Genomic DNA, 25,660 nt, shown 5'->3' with positions numbered 1-25,660 from the left:
TCTCCGGTCACACAGTTGAATATCACGTAAAGAGTGCCATCCAAGAGTGCGTGCCTCCCCCCGAGAGACAGCCCTTTATTACAATCAGAGTTTGAAAGAAAAACGCCTCTTCTCCTCCCATCGAATACGAAAAACAGATTGATTCTCACAATATGCTATGTTGATCTTTCATGTGGGAATAAAACAGAATCTCAATATGCCAGCTTGCACTTTCTTCATATTTTAGCCAAAACATGTTCTCAGTGTGCACTTTCTCAAAACAGAATCTCAGTATGTTAGATTGAACTTTCTCAAGCAAGACACTGGAAAGGGAATTGAGACAAAAATAAGATAACAGATAGGTTAAGGTCGAGTTGTATTGAGTTTAACATTATTTCACCTGCTCTACACATCTATAACTAAATTCAACATCGTTAAAATATAAAATAAAGAAGTAAAAATGTTAATAATGTTAACATTCCCTCTGTTGGGCTTGAAAAAGCCCAAAAACTAAACATTTTTACCAAAAGATTCCAGCGGGATCTTCATCGTCGCAAATGGCTTGTGCAACATTAAAATAAGAGCAAATGAAAACATTCTTTTAGCAGGAGAGGAGGTCAGTCATATGTCAAGAACTGAATGAAATAAGCATATCATATATGAAGACGATGTGTTGTGGGATCCCAGAAATACCAGATTGGCATGACAGTCAATATGAGAAAGAGTGTCATGATGTAACCGCAATTGAAGACACAATTGAAGACGCAATTGAAGACGTGTTGTCGCTTTGAGTGATGAAGTTCTTTGTTGAATGAGAGGGACGTTTGTCAGTTCCGTTTTTGTTCTTGCGTTTGTTTTTTGTTTTTTTTAAGAGGGTCCTTCAGCTCTGCGATTGGCTGGCAACCAGTTCAGGGTGTACCCCGCCTACTGCCTGAAGCCAGCTGGGATAGGCTCCAGTACCCCCACGACCCTTGTGAGGAAAAGCGGTCAAGAAAATGGATTGATGGATGGGTCCTTCAGCTTCTTTTAGAACCCACGTCAACTGCCAGAGATGCAAGGATTGATCACCGGGATTTATCTTCCCAAGGTGTGACTCATCCTTGTGGAATGATGCCCGGAAAAGGACACGAGACTCAATCTCCATCGAGTGATGTCCTCAGTTCGTCAGGTGGACACTGGAAGCAGGCCTGGTTTTCCAGTTGGCTCGTCAGGTCGTTCCCGTTGGTGGGGGGTTGAGCAGGAGGCGGACCCGGCGGGTCTGATAGGCAAGATGTGGAACGATGTGTTCCCAGTGAACTGGACCAGATTGACCTCTCCGTCACCCCATCTGGGTGCAGGACATTTTCATTTAGTCACTTATAAACATACATATTCACAATTCCTTCTTTTTGAAAGAGCATCTTGGTAGTTTTTGTTAGTTTGAAGTTAGTAAATGTTAGTGAAGTTCTGTAGGTCCGTCCTGGGGAAAAATTCTGTTTGTTGTGACATTCAATCAGAATCCAGCCTTTGGCTGAGTTTAATGACCTAAGCACATTCATTAATGCAACAATGAAAATCTTATAGCCAATTCAAATCTGATGAGGCCAATTTTGTCTACAGCTTATAAATGGGTTCTATTGTCTGATCAAATTTTCTTAGGAAACCCATATTATGGTATATAATGATTAATCAAATGTTTTACCATGATATTTACTGTTATAGATATGGTATAAATGTGCTTCCAGCCATAAAATAAATGCAACTATCACCAGCAAGTAAAACCCATAAAAATAACATCTGACCCCCAGAGCTGCTCACGTCCGGCCGGAACCGTGAGCACCCCGGGGAGAGATCCTTCAATTGTTTCGGAAATAGAACATATTCACCTTATTTCCGCCATGAGTGTCGCCTTTGCCAAAACTTACTCTCATCCATGGTCAAAGTCCGATCACCAATCATCAATTGTCCTCCTGTGAATTCATTCATTCTCACGGACTATATAATTATCACATTGAGACTAACTTATAGTTCTATATTTATTTAATTCAACATGGACTGTTTGTGTGCATATCTTCCTTCGTGACGATACACACAGACAGACCAGTAATTCCCCCATCTGATAAAAGATCGACTCAGATCATTTTTCAGACCAGTATATAAAAAACTGCAGCAGTAAACAAATTGTTGCTTTAAAAAGAGGGGGGATTTTTTAAAATTTAACCAGCAAATTCGCCGTAAGTGTTTCATATCAATGAGTCCCAACTCAGTTGTTTAAATTTCAAAAGAGAAATGGGCAAAATATTAGAAGACCAAATTCAACAAGCCTCAAATAACGGAAAATATAATAAATATTGTAGCTAGGCCCATACATTTACAAAGAACCCTCGTTTTCAGCCAACCATCAATTATTATTAAGATATGAAGTCGCCCTTCATTTATCATTAATATTGCGGCACCCAAACGGAGTGGGGTATTAATTTTAAAAGTTATTAGAGCCACTTTAGACAGGCCCACATCAGTTGGGCCAATAGAACACAGTGCCGCAGTTTAGTTTAGTTTTATAGTTTTAACATGTCACCATCAAGCTTGCTAGTCCCCCTTGTTGATGTCGGTCCAAAAGCTGATTGTTCTAAAACAGACATGGAGACAAACAAATCAGATTAAATCAAATAGGCATCAAGAGTTTTAGAATATAATAAATCTGTGTGTATAAAGTGTTGCCAATCAGTTGCTTCTGTGTACAGAATGCTCCACTGTATACCTCATCACCACCACATCTGTCATAAAAGAAAGTGAAATGCATGCAGTCACTGGAAACTGGGTGAAGGCGGAGTTACTCGTGCAGTGATAAGTTATTCCATCTGGGAATTGAAGCGGGAGTCCGTAATGTCAATGATTGGTTCTTAAAGACCTTTACATGTGAGTCCAGGGTCCAGTCATTGCGGAAACTGTCCACCAGGTGGCGCCAGGAACCGCTGCTGTTCATCAGGCGGCGCCAGGAACTGCTGCTGTCCAGCAGGTGGCGCCAGGTAGTGCTGATTAGGGGGAAAGGGCAGATATTGTTGTGATGATGCCCGCGTACGTAAGCCACGCCCCCTCTGCTGATGGTAGTAGCCGCGACCATGTTGTTGATAGAAGCCGCGCCCATTTTGTTGTCTGCGGCCTCTGCTCCAGATGCCACGTGTGTCCTGTCGGCATTTATTTTTCCAGTGGCCGGCTCGACCACATTTGAAGCATTGATTTCAATCAACAAAAGGAAGTGACCGAAACATAACACAATCTCTCACAACATTAGGCGATGAAATATCAGTGGAGGGCGGAACAACAAGGTGCTCCTCTTTGTTGTCATGTGCCTCTGCCCCAACCTTATTAGGTGATGACATATTAGTAGAAAGTCGGAAGAACAAAATCCTCCTTTATTTTTTAATTTAAAAAAAATAAAAATAAAAAAAATAATAAAAAATAAAAATTTCTGAAAGTTTGCAATTAAATAATTGCTAATTATAATTCAGTATTGTTATGTTTTACAGTATTTAATTTGATATGTTTTGCATACTTTCATAAATAATATTTAAGATGAGATAGGACTGCTTTGCTCTAAAATTTTACAAATATAATACAGAGTCAGTTGGCAAGTGTCCAGTTTTCAATGAATATTCCACAAGAGCACGGTCAATGAAGGCCGCAGCCCCCTTGTCAGCTTTTGGTCAAACATCAAGTCAGAGATTATTTTTAATTACATATCACCTCAAATTATGTTAAAAATGTGACAACTCCCAGATGGCTCCCTCATGGAAAGTTCTGTCCAGTCTCAGTGACTTGCACGCAAAATGGCCGACTTCAAATTCTGAAATGGGACTCAGAGAGAAAACAAAGGTTAAATCATTTTTACCTACGAATAAGTCATCATAGATACAGGAAAAAAAAATTAAAAAATATTTTTCTATTTGCAAGCATAGGAAAAGGCTTCTTTTTTTTTTAAATTGTCACCGACAAAGGGAGGAAATCTCCTCCACTTTCAAAATATGCACCCTTTTTCCATTAAAACCTACTCTTTCCCCTTCTGCAAACGCCATTCATATACATCCTATCTTATCTGTTCTCCTCCATTTTAACTCCTGCTATCTACAAACTTCACCCTTTTTTCATTAAAACCTACTCTTTCCTTCTACTTCAACATTACGCAATCCACCTTTTCCATTGTCAGGGTCATACAACCAGAACGGGGAATGGGGAAGTTCCTTCCAAGGACTGTACTTAAGTCTCGGGAATGCCCCTCAAAATGGCTGACACCAGAATCTGGAAAGAAACTCAAGGTTAAATAATGTTCTCGCGTACGAGAAAAATTATGAGGGAAAAACAATTAGCTATAACAAAAAAAATTTTCATGTAAAAAAAAACAAAAAAAAAAACATCCCCTTCAAAGGTTTTGAGGCTTTCGGCTATTTGATTTGGAAAAAGAGTGACATCTGGTGGTCAGCTAGAGTCATAGCAACTATAATCCTCAAAGTGATTCGCCTAATTAATTTATATTCCAATATCACAGCAATACATTCAGTCTTACAGTTGTGTATGTCTAATGATCGTGAGGTACACATAGAAGTGTTGCAATATTTTGACACTGTACTAGTCAATGTGATGTGCTGTTATTCGTTCGATTTGTATAAACATAATTTAGTTATGACGCAAGTGCGCTGTGAAGCCAGATAATCAAGTATTTCAACATCAGTCTTTAGGAGATGTGATTGAGGGTCTTAGAGAATCAGTTACGGCAACAATTTATGTAATGTGTCGTCTAATTATTTAACGTAGGCACTGACGCCCGCGGCCTGTAAAACAGAGTCGCGTTGGAGATTTTTATTAGTAATATTACCGTCCCAATCAATTTATCCCGTTCAGCCTTTACTAAACAGTTTTATTTATTTTATTACGTAAATTCGTCGTCTACAGCTGCTTTTATTTACAAAGCGAGAAAAAATAGAACGGTATTTACTTAGATATCACAGCCATCCGAGCGATCTTTACAGAACCACCCAAAGTCAACATTTCAGCATTAATCATCATTTAATACACTTTTCTTACAGGTAAGTCCCGGGTTTTTCCTCTATATATAAAAAAAAATACATATATCTCTAACACTTTTGTAACCAGCGATCGCCGTTTACGTACACATACAGCTTAAACTGCCCGTCATCAAAGACACCAAGCAAACCACAGATCTTATCGGAGAAAACTAACCTTTTCCACAATAAATCTAAGTCCAGTCGTTCAATATTAAATACATTTCACGTCATTGTTTAACGATCAACGGCCGATTACAAACCCCGGCAGCTTCTAAAGTCGTCTAGCAGGAGTACTATCAGGTCAAACCATTCGATGTCGCGGTCCAAAGCGCCCCTGCAAATTATATTAAACATTAAACTGTCTAGTTATTATTATATTAAAGTTATATAAATAACTATAAATTCAGTGACGTCTCACTTATAATACAATACAATTAGTCGACAAAATAGCTCATCGCTCCCCTGTAAAAATAATAATAAATGATGTCAGACAATTATACTTCAGACAAAAATAAAATATCGTCTACGCGATATATAAGAAAAATATCATGATCTCTATCCTCTTAAAATAATAAATACTGCTTTAAGTCGATCACGAAGCAGTCTCTCGGCTCCTTCGCAGCGAAATGTTGTTTCCAACTCTACAGCTAGTTAACAATTGCCTCAGAAATGCAAGGACTTAAACTCTCTAAGATTCCTTCAGAACGAGACTGCCATGTGTTTTCCGTAATTTAATAAAACGCCTACTTCAGCCTGTTTGCCACAATTATTTGATTCAATTGTGCAAAATCCATCGTAACGTTACGTACCAAACTCTGGTAATATATCCTCATCTGCGCATGCGTAAATCTGTTGTCTTGCAGCTGAACAAGTGTATTCAAGAATCTTAGACTTCTTAACAGCGGCGTAAATCCGTTGCGTCAATCTGTACCCCTTAATATCAAATTTATTCAAGAATCTATCGACATTTCAACAGCGGCGCAAATCCGCTGTGTATGCCTGTTTTCTCATTTTCAGCGCAACGACCAACGTGACGGCATTTCCGTAAACAATGCTCCTGTCACCACGTACGTGTACAGTTCAAACACCGTAGTAAAATCCGAAATCAGGGACTTTGCGTCCAACAAAACGACTTCAAATTTTACCACTACCTGTTCACACAGATCTCATCTCCAATGTAATTTTACAAGACGAATACCAGCTGCAGCGCCTCCAAACAGACAGAATTCCTTGAACGTGGATAAAATGTCCACTTACCGTAATTAATGTGGCCTGGAATTCTATCCGTCCGTGAACGCCACAGTCCGTAAAATGTCGTTCGTCGGGTGGTCACCATTTGAAAGGCGTAAATCAATTTGTAATCTTTTGGGTGTCCAAAAAATTGAAGGTGAGACTTCTTTGTGAAAAGGGTCCTTGCAAGGATGATTTATTACAGAGATCTCCGGTCACACAGTTGAATATCACGTAAAGAGTGCCATCCAAGAGTGCGTGCCTCCCCCCCGAGAGACAGCCCTTTATTACAATCAGAGTTTGAAAGAAAAACGCCTCTTCTCCTCCCATCGAATACGAAAAACAGATTGATTCTCACAATATGCTATGTTGATCTTTCATGTGGGAACAAAACAGAATCTCAATATGCCAGCTTGCACTTTCTTCATATTTTAGCCAAAACATGTTCTGAGTGTGCACTTTCTCAAAACAGAATCTCAGTATGTCAGATTGAACTTTCTCAAGCAAGACACTGGAAAGGGAATTGAGACAAAAACAAGATAACAGATAGGTTAACTCTTTCACTGCCAGACGTTTACAGAAACGGGTTGTCCCCACTGCCAGCCGATTTAAGCATTTGGAGTGATCTTTCAAGGTCCACAGAAAATGTTGTGTTTGGACTATGGAAACACACATACTACCAAATGAAAGATTGGACTCTTGGCTTTCATCAGAAAAAAAAACCTACCTTATTCCGTTCTTCAGTAATCAACAATAGAAAATGGTTACTTTCACCGAAATTCTCTATTTTGAAACAAAAAACGGAGAAAAAGAGCTTTTTGTGAAACGATGTTATTTCATGCACTCTAGTGAATTGTACACTTCTTTTTGTCCATGAATGATGCCACAAACACCTAAATAGTGCTTTACTTCTGTAAAACGCTTTCACCAACAATGAAAAAGTGTTTTTTGATTGCAAAATACGTTTATTTCCATTCAACAGTGTAACAATTTGACAAAACAATTTCGCAAACTATTTACAAATGTGTGCAACTGTGGTACTACTTACAATTATGTGGATGTTTCAAATACAGTTTTTCCTTTTGTAACGCTCTCCTGCGTGCAAGGAGACGCCAGGACTCGCACAACAGTTTACTTTCACTTTCACATTGGTCCGTTTTGCGTGCAAACGTTACACTTTCTTGACGGCCTTTTTTTCCGGGGAATAAAAAGCAAGTAGCAGACTGTACACACTTCCTCCGATGAATATGCATTGGACTCGGGGCACTCTCCGTCGTCCGATCGAACGTCCGCATGTGCGTGCTCGGTTGCGTTCCGCGTTACGACACCGTCATAGCCGCCGCGTCAGCGGTTCCAATTTCGCCGTCAAGCTCGGATTCACCTTCATCATCATCGAGGATGATCACCGTCGTCATCAATGTACTATTTTAGCGTTGGTCGATGCCTTTCGTCTTGTAAGTGTAGAGCTGCTTGCAAACGCTCGCCATTGCCCGTTCCCTCCTCCATCTAGCTCCATCTAACGTCTTCTACTGCCGCGTCAATGCTTCTCAACCACGGAGTCACCACCCTCATCTTCATCATCGATGATGATCATCGTCGTCAACAATGTGCTTTTTCAGCGATGCTTTTGGTCTTTGAAAAAAACGGCTCGGGCGTGAGCTCCTCGCGACCGGCCGCCATTTTTCCTTTGTCTTCCATTCTCATCTCCTGCTCTACGCTCTAGCTCGGCCTCTACTGACGCCCACCCGATCTTGTCAAAAGAGAGTCATCGATGCCCTCTAGGGGCCAAAAATAGTCATTAGGCACAACAGACAGACTTGAAACTTTCACCAGACATGCGGAAGGGTTTCCTCTACCCGTTTCAAAAAAAAATAAAAAAATCATTGGATGACGTCTTTTGACGTCATTGGCAGTGAAGCGTAGGTTTTTACTTGACGTCTTTAAACGTCAGTGGCAGTGAAAGAGTTAAGGTCAAGTTGTATTGATTTTAACATTATTTCACCTGCTCTACACATCTATAACTAAATTCAACATGGTTAAAATATAAAATAAAGAAGTAAAAATGTTAATAATGTTAACAGAACACATACTCACACGTGCGATAACACTTAGCACCCTTTCCCAATTTTGTGAAAAACAAGTTATTTTAATAGAGTTCAATCACACTTTCTAATGTAATCACTTTATTATTGCACTTTTCTCATGAATAGATCTCAAACAAACAATTTTTTATTTGATTCTTTTCTTTTCTTGTGGTTCTTGCTGATATTTTAGAAGGTCGTCCACTTCTAGGCAGGACTGTAGTAATATTCAGTGTTTTCTAGTTGCAGATGATCTGCTTCAAAGTGGAATGATGAAGCTTAATTTTTTTTTTAGATGACTATAGCTTTCCCCAGACAGATGTGCTGTCACTACCCACTTCCTGAGGTCCCCTGAGATTTATCTTCTTCTCAGCATGACTGACCTGTATGGGTTCACTTGGGTAAGACTAAAATGGAGGTAGAACTACATCAGGGATCAGCTCTGAGCTCCTTCTTGTTCACTATGGTAATAAACAGGATGACAGACGAGGTTAGACGCGAAACTCCATGGACTATGATGTTTGCAGATGATATTGTGATCTGTAGTGAGAGCAGGGAACAGTTGGAGGAGAAGCTAAAGGCGTGGAGGTTTTCCCTGGAAAGGAGGGAAATAAAGGTTATCCGTAGCAAGACTGAGTATCTGTGTGTGAATGGGAGGGACCCAAGTGGAAGAGTGAGGTTACAGAGAGAAGTGACCAAGAAGGTGGAGGAGTTTAAGTATTTAGGGTCAACAGTCCAACAGATGTAGATGTAGAGGACATAAAGATAGTTGGTGTGAGAGCAGAGGATGCAGAGGACAGGATTAGATGGAGGCAACTGATTCAGAAGTTTACGTACACTGTCCAAAAAATTTCTGAAATCAAATCAGACTAAATCTCTCTTGTTTCAGGTCAGTCAGGATCACCAAAATTATTAAATTTTGTTAAATGCCGCAATAATGAGAGAATAAATTTTCTAGATTTGATTTTTGGTTTTATTTTTAAAAATAAAAAGTGTACGGAGTTCCCAGTCAGCATAATTTTTTTTTATAAAGTGGAAATCTAAATAAATCCATAAATGAAAAGTTCCCTATGTCTCACTTAGCGACAAATGCATGTGAATGTGAGCTAATTTAGAGTGTTCGTCAGGATTCGTAAAATATTTCAAATGATCTTCGCAGACAATAAAAAATTGTCTGAATATGTTAAGATTAGTAAAAAAAACTGTCAGTGAACATCTTGTGAACAAATCTTGATGAAAACACTAAATTTGCTATGTTTGCAAGCATTCACTGCTCAATGAGATACCAACTTATCGGCCTTCGGATTCTTAAAAAGGCCAATGTGGATATTTGTGCCAATATTTGTCAAAAGGCCAAATATCGGCACCGATAATCGGCCCGGCAGATAATCGGTCTATCCCTAATAGAAATATGCCTTCCATCCATCTACTCATCTCGTCATTTACCGCATCCCTACAAAAGAAACATATTTTGACATTGTATGTTTGCTCTTCTTGTAGGGCGAAGTTGGCTTCCCTGTTTGGGCTTGGTGAAGAAACCAGTCGAGGGAATGAGTCCTTTCATTATACAGCACCAAAACAGCCCAGGAAAAGCTCAAATCCAGGTCAGACCATTGAAATTGAATAATGATTTAAATATCATTTGATGTGATTGCTTAATGTTTTGCATCATCATGTTTTGCGGTCTCAGTCATCCAGACAGCAGCACCATCACCTGGAACCCTTGAAGTGTTATTTGCCACTGCAGTCCAAGCCTTTCGATAGTAAGTATCCTGATTGTAATATTTAAACAAATAAAGGCCAAGTTGTTACCATTGAAATTGTATCTTGGACGTTGTTCTACCAAATGCACTTTGTCTAAATGCTTAAAATATTGTTTGCCATAATTATCTGAAGAGAATATTTTAAAATAATTGCATGCCCCTCACACAGTTTAAATGGACAGTATGTGAAGCAGGGAAAGCTAGGGGCAGCCATACTGGGCAACCACACAAGTAAAGAGGTATGGATTGTGCATCGTAATTATTATAGTACATTTTATGTATTATTGGATAATTGAGTGCGCGTTGAGATGATTGTACTGAAGTGACATTTTCCTTGATAGTGTTTCTCTTTCTGTGTAGTACAAGCTGCTTCTGTACTTGAGCCAACAGAAACAAGTTACTTCTGCCAAGATTCACGTTGACTTCATTTTCACGGTGAGCCTTGGAAACTTGGTCTACAAATTAAATTAATTGAGATTGATAGTCATTTATTTGAAAGGGGACAATGCAATTTTACAAAACACATGGTAAAAGATGGTTTAAATCGCCATAATTAGCCAGAAAGCTATATTTCATCTGTAGTCCCCTGGCCACAATGTAAAAGAAACATTAAAAACACCAACAAGCAATTGTAAGGAATGCATAAAACTAGTAAGTCAATAGATAACATCCTTTACAAAAGTGCAGTATACAGTACATTATAACGAATAATTAACAATAGTTAAAGGCACACACCACTTATAACTAGAGGTGGGTAGAATAGCCAAAAATTGGTCTCAAGTAAGAGTAGTGTTACTTCAAAATATTACTCAAGTAAAAAAGTAGTCATAAAAAAAAAAAATCACCCAAGTACAAGTAAAAAAAAGTACGGTATTTGTTGAAAAGAATATTCAAGTACTGAGTAACTTTATTATTATTTTTTTATTTTATTTTTTTATAAAATAACACATTAAGGAACAACAAACTCGATTTTCTAAATCAGTTTTTTTACTGCTTTCATTTCTTACTGTATAAAACAATTGAATATGGCAGCTTGTGAACATGCCAGAGACGGTTAGAGTAGGATTTGTGATGATTAATGACGTATTAAATCTAAGTGTACACTGAAAATATTGTGATTGCTAAATTTTTGTAAAATATCCATCCAGCAGAACAATTAGAAACCTGTACTTTTTAGCCTAAAGCTTTTATTTTTGTATATGCTATCATTGGTACATTGAATAAAACAGCTACACGTATTTTCTAACCAGGCTCTGACATCATGGAGTCAATTGTTTATCAATTACTAAAACAATCTTTACCGTTCATAATTTGTGACATTAGTGGGATTAGTACCGTGGGCAGCACTAATTATCCAGGTCACGTAATCGTGATTACATAAACGATGCCGCCTTCGTTCATTTGAATGGGCGTAGTGGGCAAGAAAAATGCCGCCTTCTACCGCCAAATACTGCGCCAAATCTGATCGGTGTAATCATCAGCACGTCAGGTTTCATGTCTTTCTTTGTGGGGGTGAGGCGGTGGGGTATGGCCTCTCCTAATAGGTCAGCGCTGAGCACAACATATAGCTGGCCTAGTGAGTAAAAGTCAGCCAGATGTATACCGTCCAGGTTAGGGACTGTCCATAACTTACAGTTCCAGAGTGATCAAAGTCATGGTAACTTGACTGGTAATTTGAACCTTTGTAACACGCAACTTGCAGACGGGTAGAATATTCCATTTCGAATCGCTACTGCCACCTGCTGACGAAAAATGAAACTGCACATTGTTCTTCACATACACACCACGCACATTATGTCACATCCGCAGACAGGGCGCGGGAAATTCTAGCCTGATTCCAATCTGAAAACTATTGGTCAGAGGCTTGCAGGAATACCCGTTGTGAACAGCTAAGGTGTTAATATACTAATTAGAAGGCATTTCAGTCATAAAAGGTCAAATAAAAAGCTTATTATTAATATTATTTTGGGGAAAAAAGTTCCATATTGCAGCTTTAACTTTGACTTTTTATGAACCGGCTGAATACATTCTCCTTATTGAGCCACAATTTCATCTTCACTTTCGGCCGGTGATGGGAGGATGATGCCTCAAGGAGTGTTGACACAGTATTGATACTGGGTTGGTTAGTCAACAGTGACCTCTGCTATACATCTAAAATCATTGCAGATAAACAAAATGTAAATAAGACTTTGAAAGTATTTACACTTTATTCAATTTATAGCTTTTTACTAAAAATATGATTTAATCTTTGTATAATTTATTTTGCTCCATATAAACAATGATGAACACCCCAAAAAAATAAAATTTGAAAAAAAAAAAAAAAAAAAAGAGAGTCCATAATCTCCCCCCACCCAAAATCCAAAATATCTCTCAGATTTGTGGTTTATTTTATGTTATATGGAATTGTACATAAATGCTTGAGTCTCTACACTTTCACACTAACATGAACCACATCACATCATAAAACATGATGGATCTTGTGTACACTTAACCTAATTTATTTCTTTATTTTTCTGCAGGTACAGTCGAACAATTACTGCACATTTTATGATGACCAAAGGCAGAATTGGTCCCTAATGTTTGAATCACAGAAATCATCATCTGACTTCTGTAAAGAGGTCAGTAGCAAAAAGTCACACGTTCACAAATAGATCAAGAATAATCATAAATCAGAATTTCCTTGTTTTCTCTATGTACAGTCGTGATCAAAAGTTTACATAGACTACGTTTACATGCAGGCAATATTCGGGTTATGGTCAGAATTCGGGTTTCTGGAACAATCGGAATAACAAGTTTACATGCGCAAGTTGACAGAGTGAAAGACGGACAGCATCATGGCAGAAATAGACGTCATTTCCGCTTCTAACTTTAAATGGTCAATAAAATACATTATATTCATGTCACTCACCACGCTAAATAAAGTAGTCGATTTTGCTACTTGATCCAGAAGTATGGTTCTTGTCGGTACATGCCAGAAGGCACAGACTTACTCGTTTGGATAAAGCATAACTATGTGTGTGTCATCTAAAGTTCCTACACGGACGTGTGTTGTTGAACACTGCAAGCTGGAGATAAACATTGTTTAAGCATTACGAGTAGTGTTGTTCCGATACCGTTTTTTGGCCCCCGATACCGATGCCGATACCATACCGATATCTACGTTGTTTTTTTTCTTAAGAAAATGAAATGAAAAAGCTGTCCTGCCATTGGTTCAGAGTATTCAAGGGCCAATAGGATATCTTAGCTCGGCATGCAGTGAACATGTCACACATCAGTGAATGTCATGCATGAGTAAGACACAATATGCTGCATCCAAAAGTCCTATATTAGCGTCAGAATGAATGGTATCGGCATGTTACTTCTTAGTACTCACCGATACCGATACCACTGTTTTAATGCAGTATCGGGGCCTCTGCCGATACCAGTATCAGTATCGGAACAACACTAATTACGAGTGATGTCGCGTCTATCTCACATGAATAGTTAACGTGTCACAAACTGTGGCATTTTCGCCATAGAGGCACAATATAACGTGAAAACGCTGCGGAGAAATCAATGTTTTTAAGTGAGGCCCATGTAGGACGGCGCTGCGCATACAAGTCGTTACTACAAAGACCAAGATCCCTTTCGAGTGCAAATAAGCGAAGAAGAGGAAAAAGAGACGAAGAAGAGGTTGTGACCATGTGCACAACGAAAAGCAATGCCCCGTTGATTTTAGGTATTCGGATTCCGTTTATATGAAACAGTATTCCGGTTATGAAAGGGGGTAACCCAACCCGAATAAGAGCATATTTGGGTTATTGCGCGTGTTTACATGGGCTTTCAAAACCCTAATATTGCCAATATTTGGGTTTTAAAAGAGTTATTGCCTGCATGTAAACGTAGTCATACACTTGTAAATAACATAATATCATGGCTCTCTTGAGCTTCCAGTTCTTTCTACAACTCAGATTTTTCTCATAGATTAATTGGAACAGATACTTTCTTGTCACAAAAAAGTGAGCAAATCTGTTGGGTCAAAAATATACATATAGCAATGTTAATATTTGGTTACATGTCTCTTGGCCATGTTCACTTCAATTCGGGGCTTTTGGTAGCCATCCACAAGCTTCTGGTTGAATCTTTGACAACTCTTGACAGAATTGGTGCAGTTCAGTTACATTTGTTGGCTTGCTGACAGGGACTTTCTTTAGCATTGTCCACAAGTTCTCAATGGGGATAAAAATCAGGACTTTGGGAAGGCCATTCTAAAACCTTAATTCTAGCTTGATTTAGCCATTCCATTACCACTTTTGATGTCTGTTTGGGTCATTGTGCTGTTGGAACAACCAACAATGCCCACAAACCTTGAGGTGATGATTTTTGAAAGAAAACAAAAAAAAGTAAATTAATCCTCCCTCATTATCCCCTTTACTCTGTGTAAAGCACCTGTTCTATGGGCAGCAAAACAGCCCCACAGCATAATACTACCGCCGCCGTGCTTGATGGTAGGCATGGTGTTCTTGGGGTTAAGGCCTTACCTTTTCTCTTCCAAACATATTGCTAGACATTGTAGTCAAACAGCTCAATTTGTATTTGGTCTGACCACTGAACTTTCCTCCAGAAGTTCTTATCATTGTCGATATTACGGGTGTGAATTGCCTAGTACCTGGCGATTCAAGCCGTATCACGATTCATAGGTCACAATTCGATAATGATTAATCCTGATACGAATCTATAAATTGATTATTGCAATGTTTTTACTCAAATTTAGAAAATAACAATCAGTAAACTTGTACATATACATTGTAAGATTTGTATGAAAATATATTTATTTATCTGAAACTTTAGGCTTATAAACAGCATTGAAATAAAATATTAAAGCTTAATGTTCAATTAACATAACATTCTTCCATGCTTAACGTGTGAATCCAAACCCTAAGTAAAACATTTTGTTGAATATTTTGATTAAAAAAATAGTCCATATGATTAGCAGCAATCTTCAGTCGAGCCTTAAGGTGCTGCTTTTAAGAGCTTCCTTCTTGCACGGCAGCCTCCCAGCCCATGGCGATGCAAAACACGCTTCACAGTGGACACTGTCAGCTGTAGTCCAGCAGCTCTAATTCAAAGCAGATCTGCTTTTTAGTGGTTCTCGGTTGACTCTTTCACCTTCCTGACCAATTTTCTCTCAGCAGCAGGTGATAGCTTGCAATGTCATTCTGATCATGGCAGTGATAAACAGTGCCACACACTTTACATGGGTTAAAGTTCTCCGTGGTCGGGACAGATTTCGTCAGAATGTCGTGTTTAGACTAGCGGTGCTGTACAGAACATATTGTAAAGAAAATTTTTGGGTTGACTTTCCCTTTAAGGAATGGGGCTGAAGAGTGTGTCCCAACTACAGGGGGATCACACTTCTTGGGTTCTGGGTACTCAGATCCGTTGGATCAGTGGACCAGCTTTACACCCTCAGGAGCGTCATGTGCTTTTTGATAAGGTATTTGAGGATGTCCCACTGGAGTCCTTTAGAGTGTCCTGAGCACCAAACTGCCAGCTGCAGGCTGATTGGTACCTGGACATCCAGTGTCAGAATTTGGTCCACATTGCGAGGAGTACTGGTAAATTGGATTTGTTTCTAGTCAAGGTTGCATTCGGCCAAGATTGCCCTTTGTCACAAAATCTGTTCATGACCTTTTTGGACAGAATTTCCAGGCACAGCCTTTAAGTTTAAAGGACCATTTTGCTGACCTCAGTATTGTGTCTCTGCTTTTGGCCAATGATATTGTTCTGTTGGCTTCATCAGACCTTGATCTCCAACTGTCATGGGAGTGTTTTAGAACTGAGTTTGTATTACAATTAGTGTTGTTCCGATACCCCCGATACCGATTCCGATACCCAGCTTTGCAGTATCGGCCGACACTGATACCATACTGATACCTCAGGTTTTTTTTTTCTCAACATGAAAAAGCTGTCCTGCCATTGGTTCAGAGGATTCAATGGCCAATAGGATATCTTAGCTCACCATGCAGTGAACATGTCACACATCAGTGAATGTCGTGCATGAGCAAGGCACAAGATGCTGCATTCATAGTCCTATATTAGCGTCAGAATTAATGGTATCGGCATGTTACTTGTTAGTACTCCCCGATACCACTGTTTTTTTTTTTTTGTTTTTTTTGAGAGATCTCAGTATTGATCATTTGACATGTCATCATCATTGTTCTCCCTTTTTTTTTTTTTTTTTGTATGTGTGTTTGTGCGTGTGTGTATGCGTGCGTGCGTGCGTGCGTGCGTGAGAAAGAAAAAAAAATAAAAATAAGAATTCCCATACCGTTCACCTAAACCGAACACTTCAAAATCCAGCCAGAGTCGTGGGGCCGCCAGGAGACCCGAAGGGGGAAAGAAAAGCGAAGCCCAGCACCGACCAGACACCACCCACCGGGCCACTAACCTTCACCAACCCCAGAGACATCTAAACTCCAACAAATCAGGGAAACCTCAAGGGCCCAAAGGAGAAACTGAGGAAAGGTAGAAAGGACAGACGAAGCAGAGTGAGATCCACAGACACCAGCCTCCACCGAATCAATGACCTGAGGGAGAAACAAATTGTGTCTGAGTCTCGATAGATGCTGGTGTGGTGGATCTAGCATGCATGAAAATCTCCACCAAAGAAGGGAGCCGTCGACCCCCGCCAGGACAGAGCAAGCGCAACACCTCAGGGCCCCCGCGGCCGCGCCAAAGGACGACCCCCGGGCCCCGCAGGGGCCACCGGCCGGAGAGCAAACCCCGGAGCAGGAGCGCCCCCCACCCCAACGCGGCCCGCGCCCCCAACCGAACGACAGGAAGGGCAGGAGGCAGCGGCAGGGCCGCAGAGAGAGGGGGAGAGGAGGAGGAAGGGTGACGAGGGAGAAGGGACAGGGAGGCGGAGGACGGGCGGGGAGAAGAGAAGAGGGAGAGGAAGCAAGGGGGAGGAAGGGGGAGGAAGGGGGAGGGGAGAGGGAACCACGGGGCACCCCGGCGGCCCACAGGCCCCGACCCGCGTCGCCGGACCCAGAGCGACGGACCGCGCCGGGGCGGCGCCGCCCCGGACACCAGGGAGAGCCCCGCAACACAGCACCCCCCACGAGACCCAGGGAACGACCAAGACGCAGCCGCCACCCAGCAGCCAACAGAGGAGCAGACCCGCCCACGCCCAGCCAGGGGGGACAGCACCTGTAGAGTTTAGTCCCCTGGCATGCAGTGAATCCGAATATTAGCCCTTAGTGCCCATTGGAGGTGAATCTGCTCGATCCTGTTGGCAGCAACTGGGTTCCTGACTATAAAAATACAACCATTAGTTACAAACTGTCAAATGCAGAGACATCAATGTAAGTTATCACGATGTGGTGGCTCTCGCTAACAGGCAGAATTAAATAACCAGAATTAGGTTAAAATATTCTATATACGTAGACCATATTTCTATGAATTTTGATATTTGTTTTTTATTTGAGGCCGATATTTTTTCCATTAAAATGTGATTTATGAGGAGGTTAGACCATTGGTCAATATTCAGAGTTTGTTTATTTTTCCAGTTAACAAGAATTGTTTTTTTAGCGATAGTAAGGGCTACAAGTGTAGATTGAAATTGTTTATGTGGTAGGTCAGTTGTTGTTAGGTCACCTAGCAAACACAAGTTTGGAGATAAAGGTATCCTATAGTCCAAGATAGCGGAAAGTTTTTCTAAGACTTTAGTCCAGAAATACATAACCGGAGTGCATAACCATAAAGCATGAAAATAAGTGTCTGTAGTGTTTTGTAAACACTGGAGACAAATGTCGGAGTCGGAGAGCCCCATTTTCTTCATCATATATTGAGTAATGTATGTTCTATGGATAATTTTGTATTGGATAAGTTGTAAATTTGTGTGTTTTGTCATTTTAAATGCATTTTCACAAACTTGAATCCAAAAGTCAGATTCCGGAGCTATAGACAAGTCTGTCTCCCATTTTAAGATGGGTAAAGACATTTTATCCGTATATGAAAGTAACTTATATATTTTTGAAAGTTTTTTTGTTGTTGTCGGAGAAAGCTTGTTAATATCTTTAGCTAAGCCAGGCGGTTGGAGCGTACCCTGAAGTGTTGGAATTTGTTTCTTTATCATATTTTTAACTTGCAAATAATGTAAAAAATTTCCGTTTGTTATTTTGTATTTTTGGAGCAAAGATGTATATGATATAAACATATTATCTGAGAAGAGATGGTGAAGATGTGTGATTCCTTTCTGCTCCCACACACCTAAATAAAACGTTTGGTTGTTAATTCGAAAGTCAGGGTTATGCCATAGGGGAGAAAGCCCACAGGGCTCCACTTGGGCTTTTGTAATTTCTAATGCCTTCCACCAAGCAGTCAGGGTGGCGGAAATCATTGGGTTTTTAAAACAATTATGTCACTTAATCGATGTTGTAATAAAGAGTAAATCTAGAAGTCTGAGGTTATTACAATCCTTCTGTTCTAGTTCCAGCCAACAGTTAGTATCTCTGTTGGGTTGTGCCCATAAAACGATATATTGTAGCTGGTTAGCTATATAGTAGTACATAAAATTTGGTGCCTCTAGACCACCTTTGGATTTACTTTTCTGAAGAGTAGATAGACTAATCTTTGCTTTTTTTTTTTTCCAGTAAAATTTTGTAACGGCTGAGTCCAACAACTGGAACCATTTAGCCGTAGGTTTAAATGGAATCATTGAGAAAAAATTGTTTATTTTAGGTAAAACTTTCATTTTAACGGTGGCTATTCGTCCTATTAAAGAAATAGGAAGATTATTCCAGCGTTCCAAGTCACTATGAATGTTATCCAGAAGTGGAGAAAAGTTTAAATGAATTAAATCAGTTAATTTAGGTGAGATATTTATGCCTAAGTATTTTAAATTACCTATAGGAAATGAGTAATGTGGGTCCTGGCTTGCAGGGTTCCATGAATTTTCTGTAATAGGTAGAAGTGTTGATTTTGTCCAGTTAATAGAATAATCTGACAACTGTGAGAATTTAGTTATTAAGTTAAATACTTCCCCTAACGAAATCGCCGGGTTTTCTAAATATAGTAAAATATCATCGGCATATAGATTAATTTTATGTTCTGTTGCCCCAGAGTGAATTCCTTGAATCCTTCTTTCCTGGCGTATGGCTATTGCAAGTGGCTCGATAAATATTGCAAATAATAAAGGGGATAGTGGGCATCCCTGTCTTGTGCCTCTCTGTAAAATAAAGCTCTTAGATATAATCCCGTTAGTAGTAACTGTAGCTTTGGGAGAATCATATAATACTGACACCCAGTGGATAAATGATTTCCCAAAGCCAAATTTATTTAAAACAGCAAAGAGGAAGGACCAGTTAACTTTGTCAAAAGCTTTTTCTGCATCCAACGATATAATAACTGCCTTCTTATCATGCCGCTGTGACATGCTAATAAGGTTAAAGAGCCTCCTAATATTATTAGTAGAGTGACGATCTTTAATAAAGCCTGTTTGGTCGCTATGAATAATTGTCGAGATTACTGTTTCTAGTCTAGATGTGAAAGCCTTAGTAATAATTTTGATATCAGTGTTAATTAGTGAAATCGGACGGTAACTTGATGGAAGGGTGGGGTCTTTTTCTGGCTTTAATAAAAGTTTAATTGCTGCTGTATTCATGTGTGGACGTATGTAACCATTAGTTTTAATTTCTGTTACTACTCTTAAGAATAGCGGAGCAAGCATTAACCAGTAGTGCTTAAAAAATATAGCCGGATAACCATCTGGGCCAGGTGCCTTGCCATTAGGCATACTATCTAGAGCACTGTACAACTCGTTTATAGTAAGTGGCGCTTCTAACATATCTTTATATTCAGTAGTTAACTGAGGCATATTTAAGCTACTGAGGAATGCCTCAATATGATCAGGGTTAGGTTTGTTAGTTTCTGAGTATAGGTTGCGATAATAGTTATAAAAAATTTGATTAATTTCTTCTGGTGATTGTGTACATTCACCAGTTGTCCCTTTAATAGCCGTTAAAAGAGATTTTTCCCGATTGCGTTGAAGTTGGTTTGCAAGAAATTTACCTGATTTGTTATTATATTCAAAGTTGTTGTATCTCAATTGTTGTATTATAAACTCTGTCTTTTTAGTTAGCATATCGTCTAACTGTATTTTTGTATTTTGTAAGTCAGTCCATATTTGGTCATTTGGGTTTATTGCGTACTCATCCGTCAGTTGTTTAATTTTATCTTCCAAGTCATTTTCAAATTTTTGATCCTGTTTCTTTTTATAAGATGAATATGATATAATTTTACCTCTAATTACTGCTTTCCCAGCTTCCCAGAGAAGAGATGGCGATAGGCCTGGAGAGTCATTTATTTCCAAAAAGTCTGCCCACTCTTTCCTTATAATTTTATCAAACTCTGCATCGTTTAGCAGTGAGCTGTTAAAACGCCATGTTGGTGGTGGTTTAAAGGTATAATCAACTTGTAGGGAAAGTGAGACTGGTGCATGGTCGCTAATAATAATAGGATGTATTTTTGTAACAGTTTTATTAGCAATAGAGTTATTTGTAAGAAAATAATCAATTCTTGAAAAAGACCGGTGTACAGCGGAAAAGAAGGTAAATTCCCTCTTATTTGGGTTTTTAAGTCTCCAGCTGTCGACGAGGCCAAAATCATCCATATATTCCCCTATTACTTTAGTAGATTGTAATCGCCTTATACATGTTGTGTTATTAGAACGGTCTATTAATGGATTTAAGACTGTGTTAAAGTCTCCTCCAATAATAATAGTAGAGTTCGCTGCTAAATCAAACAGCTGAGAGAAAAATTCATGGAAAAAGGCCGGATCATCATTATTAGGGGCATATAAATTGCCAAGTGTATATATTTTATTAAATATAGTTACCTGAATAATAATGTATCGGCCCTCTGGGTCTGTTATTATATTATTTAGAGTAAAGAGTAAATTCTTATGTATGAGTATACAGACTCCTCTTTGTCTGCTGTTATAAGGGGCAGAGTATGCTTGGCTAAAATTCTTATCAATAAGTAATTTTTCTTCAGATTTTTGTAGGTGGGTTTCTTGCAGGAGGCAAATATCTGCTTTTAATTTTAAGAGATGGTCTAAAGTTTTTATTCTTTTTGCCTGTGAGCGAGCGCCACAAACATTCCAGGAAACCAGAACTAATTTATGCATACAAACAATATAGGCTCAGTCCTGTGTAAATATCTGCATAGGCCATTTGTCAATACTGGCATGTTATAGGATAGAATCAAAGTAGTTAGGTGATTTATATAATTTGTGTAAAATATAAGGAAATGTGTAAGTAAATATAACAGTGAAAAAACGGGTAAGGATGTGAAAGTGAAGGAAGTTAGTGGGGAGTTAAACAACATTATAATACACCAGTAACTGGTAACCCAAGCGAGATTTTTTTTTTTTTGTTTAAATCTACTTTTAGATATAGTTATGTATTATTATTATATTTATAATATAGCGTAAACATAATGAGTATTCATATTTTAGGTTTTATAACCACATATACATTATATGTATATGTATATGTATACATCTAATAATCAAACAAAGTTTAGTTCCATCGATGCTAATTAGAACAGCCAGGGAGTGGAGTTGGGGTTCCGGAATAGTTGGCCATCGATGTACAGTTTATCAACGACCATCATAGTCCGTTTACCCTCCTGCCTATTTTGTTTCATTATAGGAAACAGTACCTTTCGCCGCTCATTAATCTCTCTAGGGAATTGGTCATTCATTCCAAATGAGGTCCCTTTAAGCTCCCGTCCTTTACTTTTAACAAATACTTTTTGTTTAAAATGCTCAAATTTGGCGATAATAGGACGGGGTCCGTTGCCCCTACGGGCTCCAAGCCGATGTACCCGGTGAAAGGAGATGTTATTTACCGTCTCCTGAGGAATTTTTAACGATGTCGTCATAATTTTTTTTATCTCAACCTCTGGATTGTCACAGGTGTTCTTGGATATACCTAAGAATATTAAATTATCCTGCATGCTACGGGATTGAACATCCAGAATAGTTTCTTTTAGCATTTTATTTTCCTTTTTAATGGTTTCTAACTCGGCTGAAACAGTCACGAGTGTAGCGTGTATCTCGGCATTGTTGCGTTGGAGATCATTTATTTGTTGGCTGAGGAATTCCATACTTACCTTAAATCCTTTCACCTCCTCGCAGATTAGGGAGAGGACCTCTAACTTTTTATTTATGGACTCCAGCATACTGACCGAGACCTCCGTAGTGGTTAGGTCGTCCGTGTCCGTCGCTGAGTCATTCTTTCTCTTTTTAGAGGGTTTCTTAGACGGTTTCTCGACGGAAGAGTCCTCCATCGCGCAGTTGTAAAAATAACCGTCAATGAAGCGTTCGAGGTCCTCCACGTTGGATGGTATTCCAAATCTGTCGGATGAAAGAGAAAAGAGAAAAGCCAAGATATATGATGGTTAAACTCGAATTAGTTTAGCATAATAGAGCTAGTTCTATCTTAGCAGCAGGGCGCTGCCATGTTGGGGTGTCTCGGTCTCGCTGTAGGTCTTGCGATAATCACAGCATCTCGCGCATGTCTGTGCCCTCCGATACCACTGTTTTAATGCAGTATCGGGGCCTCTGCCGATACCAGTATCGGTATCGGAACAACACTAATTACAATATATTAAATCAAAGAATTTATCTTTTTTTTTTCATAACATTTTATTTTAAGTAAAAAATGTTCAAATCCATTTTAGGAATAAACAACATTACAAATGTAATTTTTTTTTAATATACTGTACTGTTTGTGTGTTAAATGTTTTCCTCGTTGTATGTAATTTCTTCCCATTAGGTGTGTTTGGCAAAGGCAAACAGCTGCACCGTTTTAGATGCAGTGCTGACTCAGGATCTTAGTCTTGGGGAAGGCCAAGCAGTACAACACGGGGACTCTTTGGAGGTGGCCTACAGAGGCTGGATCTTGCAGAACCACACTATTGGACAGGTTATATATTAAAGCCTAACAGACATTTCTGTTTAGTATTGGTGGGGGTTCCTGAACAAATGTAAACAATCAAGTTTAATATTTCCTTTCAGATGTTTGACTCCAACCAAAATAAAGACACGCTGTTTCGGCTGAAAATTGGAGCTGGAAAAGTAATTCAAGTAAGATGATAACCTGTTTTCTTTAGGTCTTACAACTACAATTGACTGGGCACAAAGTTAATTTTAGAGGTGCCGATCAGCGAGTTAAAGCAATTATAGCAATATGTCTATTTAAATAACTTTATTTACTGTTATTTATTTAAAAAAATTAATTGGCTTTAGTGCAGTCAGAATTTTTTGGGGTCAATCAGCGAGCTTGAAAAAAAAAATCTCCAATTCAATAAGAAAATGGAGAACTATATTTAGTAAAATAACTTGTATATTTACTCTAGTCAAACCACTGCCATCGCACAAATCCACATATAATTGACGCCCACTGAAATGCACCCAGGGGGGAGCAACTCCAAAGATTATATGTATTAAAAAAAAAACGGATAAAAAATTAAATCTAACACTTAATGTTTGCATACTTACAACATCTCTTTCACTGACACTAATGGGAAAAAAAATGCGTGAACCTCACCAGTTATTCAGATGGCTGAGGGTTTTGCTAAACTAATGCTAAATACTATTGCTATCTTGGTTCTACAGCTGTAAAAAAGCCGATTAGCATTTATTTTTTTTGGACATTTACGCAAATTGTATTGACTTTTTTAGTAATCGTGTCGCGAGAATAGCTCAACTCAACGTTCAATATGATCGTTGTTTATCACGTATGAGGTGCCTTCAATTAGTCTCCGGACTTCTTTTGTAGAAGCATTTATAATTATCGTAGACTCTTGAAATTGTAGTATGTCATAACTGTACATCTGATGAGATGACTGACCCAGTTTTATCTTTCTAGGTTGAAAGGGACAGCTACAGCAGGACTTTGAACACACCCTAGTGTTGACGTTTTTTGAAAATGCAGTCCGCTTGAGAGGACATTTTGGAAGAATAATACACAATAACATTTTGTGTTGAACTTGAAAAAAACGCCACAGAAACGTATGGAATGCTTCAGACTTCTTATGGCCCCTCTTGCATGGGTCGATCATTGGGTTTTGAGTGGCACAAGAGATTCAAGGAAGGCAGAGAGTCTGTGAGGGACGATGAAAGGTGTGTGAGGAGTAGGGAAGTCAGAACACCCGAGTTGGTGGAGGAAATCCGGAATTTTATGATTGAGGACCGTCGTGTGTCTATAGAGGCAATAACTACTGAACTGTGCACACCATTATTCATGAGGAACTGAAATTGTGGAAGATTTGCACGATTTCTAAAATTTCCACCAACTCTCTTCTGACTTCCACACCTCTCATCATTCCTCACAGATACTCTGCCTTCCTTGAATCTCTTGTGCCGCTCAAAAAACGATGATTGACTCATGCTAGAGAGCAGTTTGAAGGACTGCATTTTTGAAAAAACGTCAGCTGTAGCAGAGTTTTGTAGGGTGTGTTCGAAGTCCTGCTGCACCTGTCTCTTTCAACCTAGAAAGATAAAACTGGACCAGTCATCTCATCAGATGTACAGTTATAACTGGCTGCTCGATTATGTAGAAAATATTAATCACGATTATTTTGGTAATAATTGAAATCACAATTAGGACAATCATTTTTTTGGGTACAGAACAAGAAAATGTTTAAACGTAAAAAATATTAAGACAAATAAAATTCTTTGAAACACTATAATTATGCATGTTCATTTTGGACGAAACAAAATTGAATGGTTATTTTTATTTTTTATTTTTTTAAAGGTGCGAATGTATAAATTTAAACAACTCAAACAGCTAAAAATTAGCATTAATAATCATATTTTTATTTTTATTTTACAATTATGCTAATATTATAATTGTGGAGTGTAATAATAGAAATCAGGGCTCTAAATTAACTTTTTTGATGACCAGCCAACGTGGCTGGTGACTCTAAAGTTACTAGCCAAACACAATTTCCACCAGCCCATTTTTTTCCCAGTGAGAAATTTCCTAGATTTTTTTTTTTAAATCCCTAAACATAAAGTAACAACAGTATGTCCATGGCAGCATGTTATGTCGTATTAAATACACTCATTCTGTAACATATCGTTAAGTAAATGTACTTACTCCCACATCCATACGGTCTGTGAAAGGCCTGCTCTTTTTTTCCGATGGCGTGAGCATTTTAAAACATCTTCTCCAACTCAACATACTTTTGTACACTTCCAATTAAGAGAGTATGGTGATATATCTTCAGTTTATAATTCTACAGATTTAGTTAAAGACAGAAAACTGCCCATCTCTAGGCTTGCATTATTCACACACAAATGTTATGTAACTGTGCACCGTTTCTCACCTTAATTCATTCGTTGCTCCTGACAGACCTCGACTCGATTTGCCGAGGCTGCATATTTCTTTCAACACTTTTCTCGTGTTTAGCATACGTGAAATAAGAGAAATACAATTGTTGGTGCCATTAATTACACAAGGCGAGTGTGTCGCTAATACTTACCGGTATCTTTATCGCTGTCATATGGTGC

General features: G+C 38.8%; 1 protein-coding gene across 3 annotated transcripts in view; it reads left to right on the top strand.

The window, feature by feature from the left end:
• Window positions 1–25,660, top strand: part of fkbp15b (FKBP prolyl isomerase family member 15b) — an 86,924-nt gene that overhangs the window by 5,082 nt on the left and 56,182 nt on the right. For 2 of the 3 annotated variants that reach the window (XM_077562468.1, XM_077562466.1), the window contains exons 2-8: window positions 9,833–9,936; window positions 10,017–10,095; window positions 10,265–10,334; window positions 10,456–10,530; window positions 12,615–12,713; window positions 22,920–23,069; window positions 23,162–23,230. In XM_077562468.1, the coding sequence (XP_077418594.1) occupies window positions 9,833–9,936; window positions 10,017–10,095; window positions 10,265–10,334; window positions 10,456–10,530; window positions 12,615–12,713; window positions 22,920–23,069; window positions 23,162–23,230 (646 nt within the window). The remainder of the gene's footprint in view (window positions 1–9,832; window positions 9,937–10,016; window positions 10,096–10,264; window positions 10,335–10,455; window positions 10,531–12,614; window positions 12,714–22,919; window positions 23,070–23,161; window positions 23,231–25,660) is intronic. The other variant, XM_077562467.1, reaches the window with a different exon arrangement.

The sequence above is a fragment of the Vanacampus margaritifer genome, chromosome 3 (assembly GCF_051991255.1).
Source record: "Vanacampus margaritifer isolate UIUO_Vmar chromosome 3, RoL_Vmar_1.0, whole genome shotgun sequence".
NCBI classification, from domain to species: domain Eukaryota; kingdom Metazoa; phylum Chordata; class Actinopteri; order Syngnathiformes; family Syngnathidae; genus Vanacampus; species Vanacampus margaritifer.
Note: the sequence above shows the minus strand (reverse complement) of the source record. Positions and strands in the feature narration are given on the sequence as shown.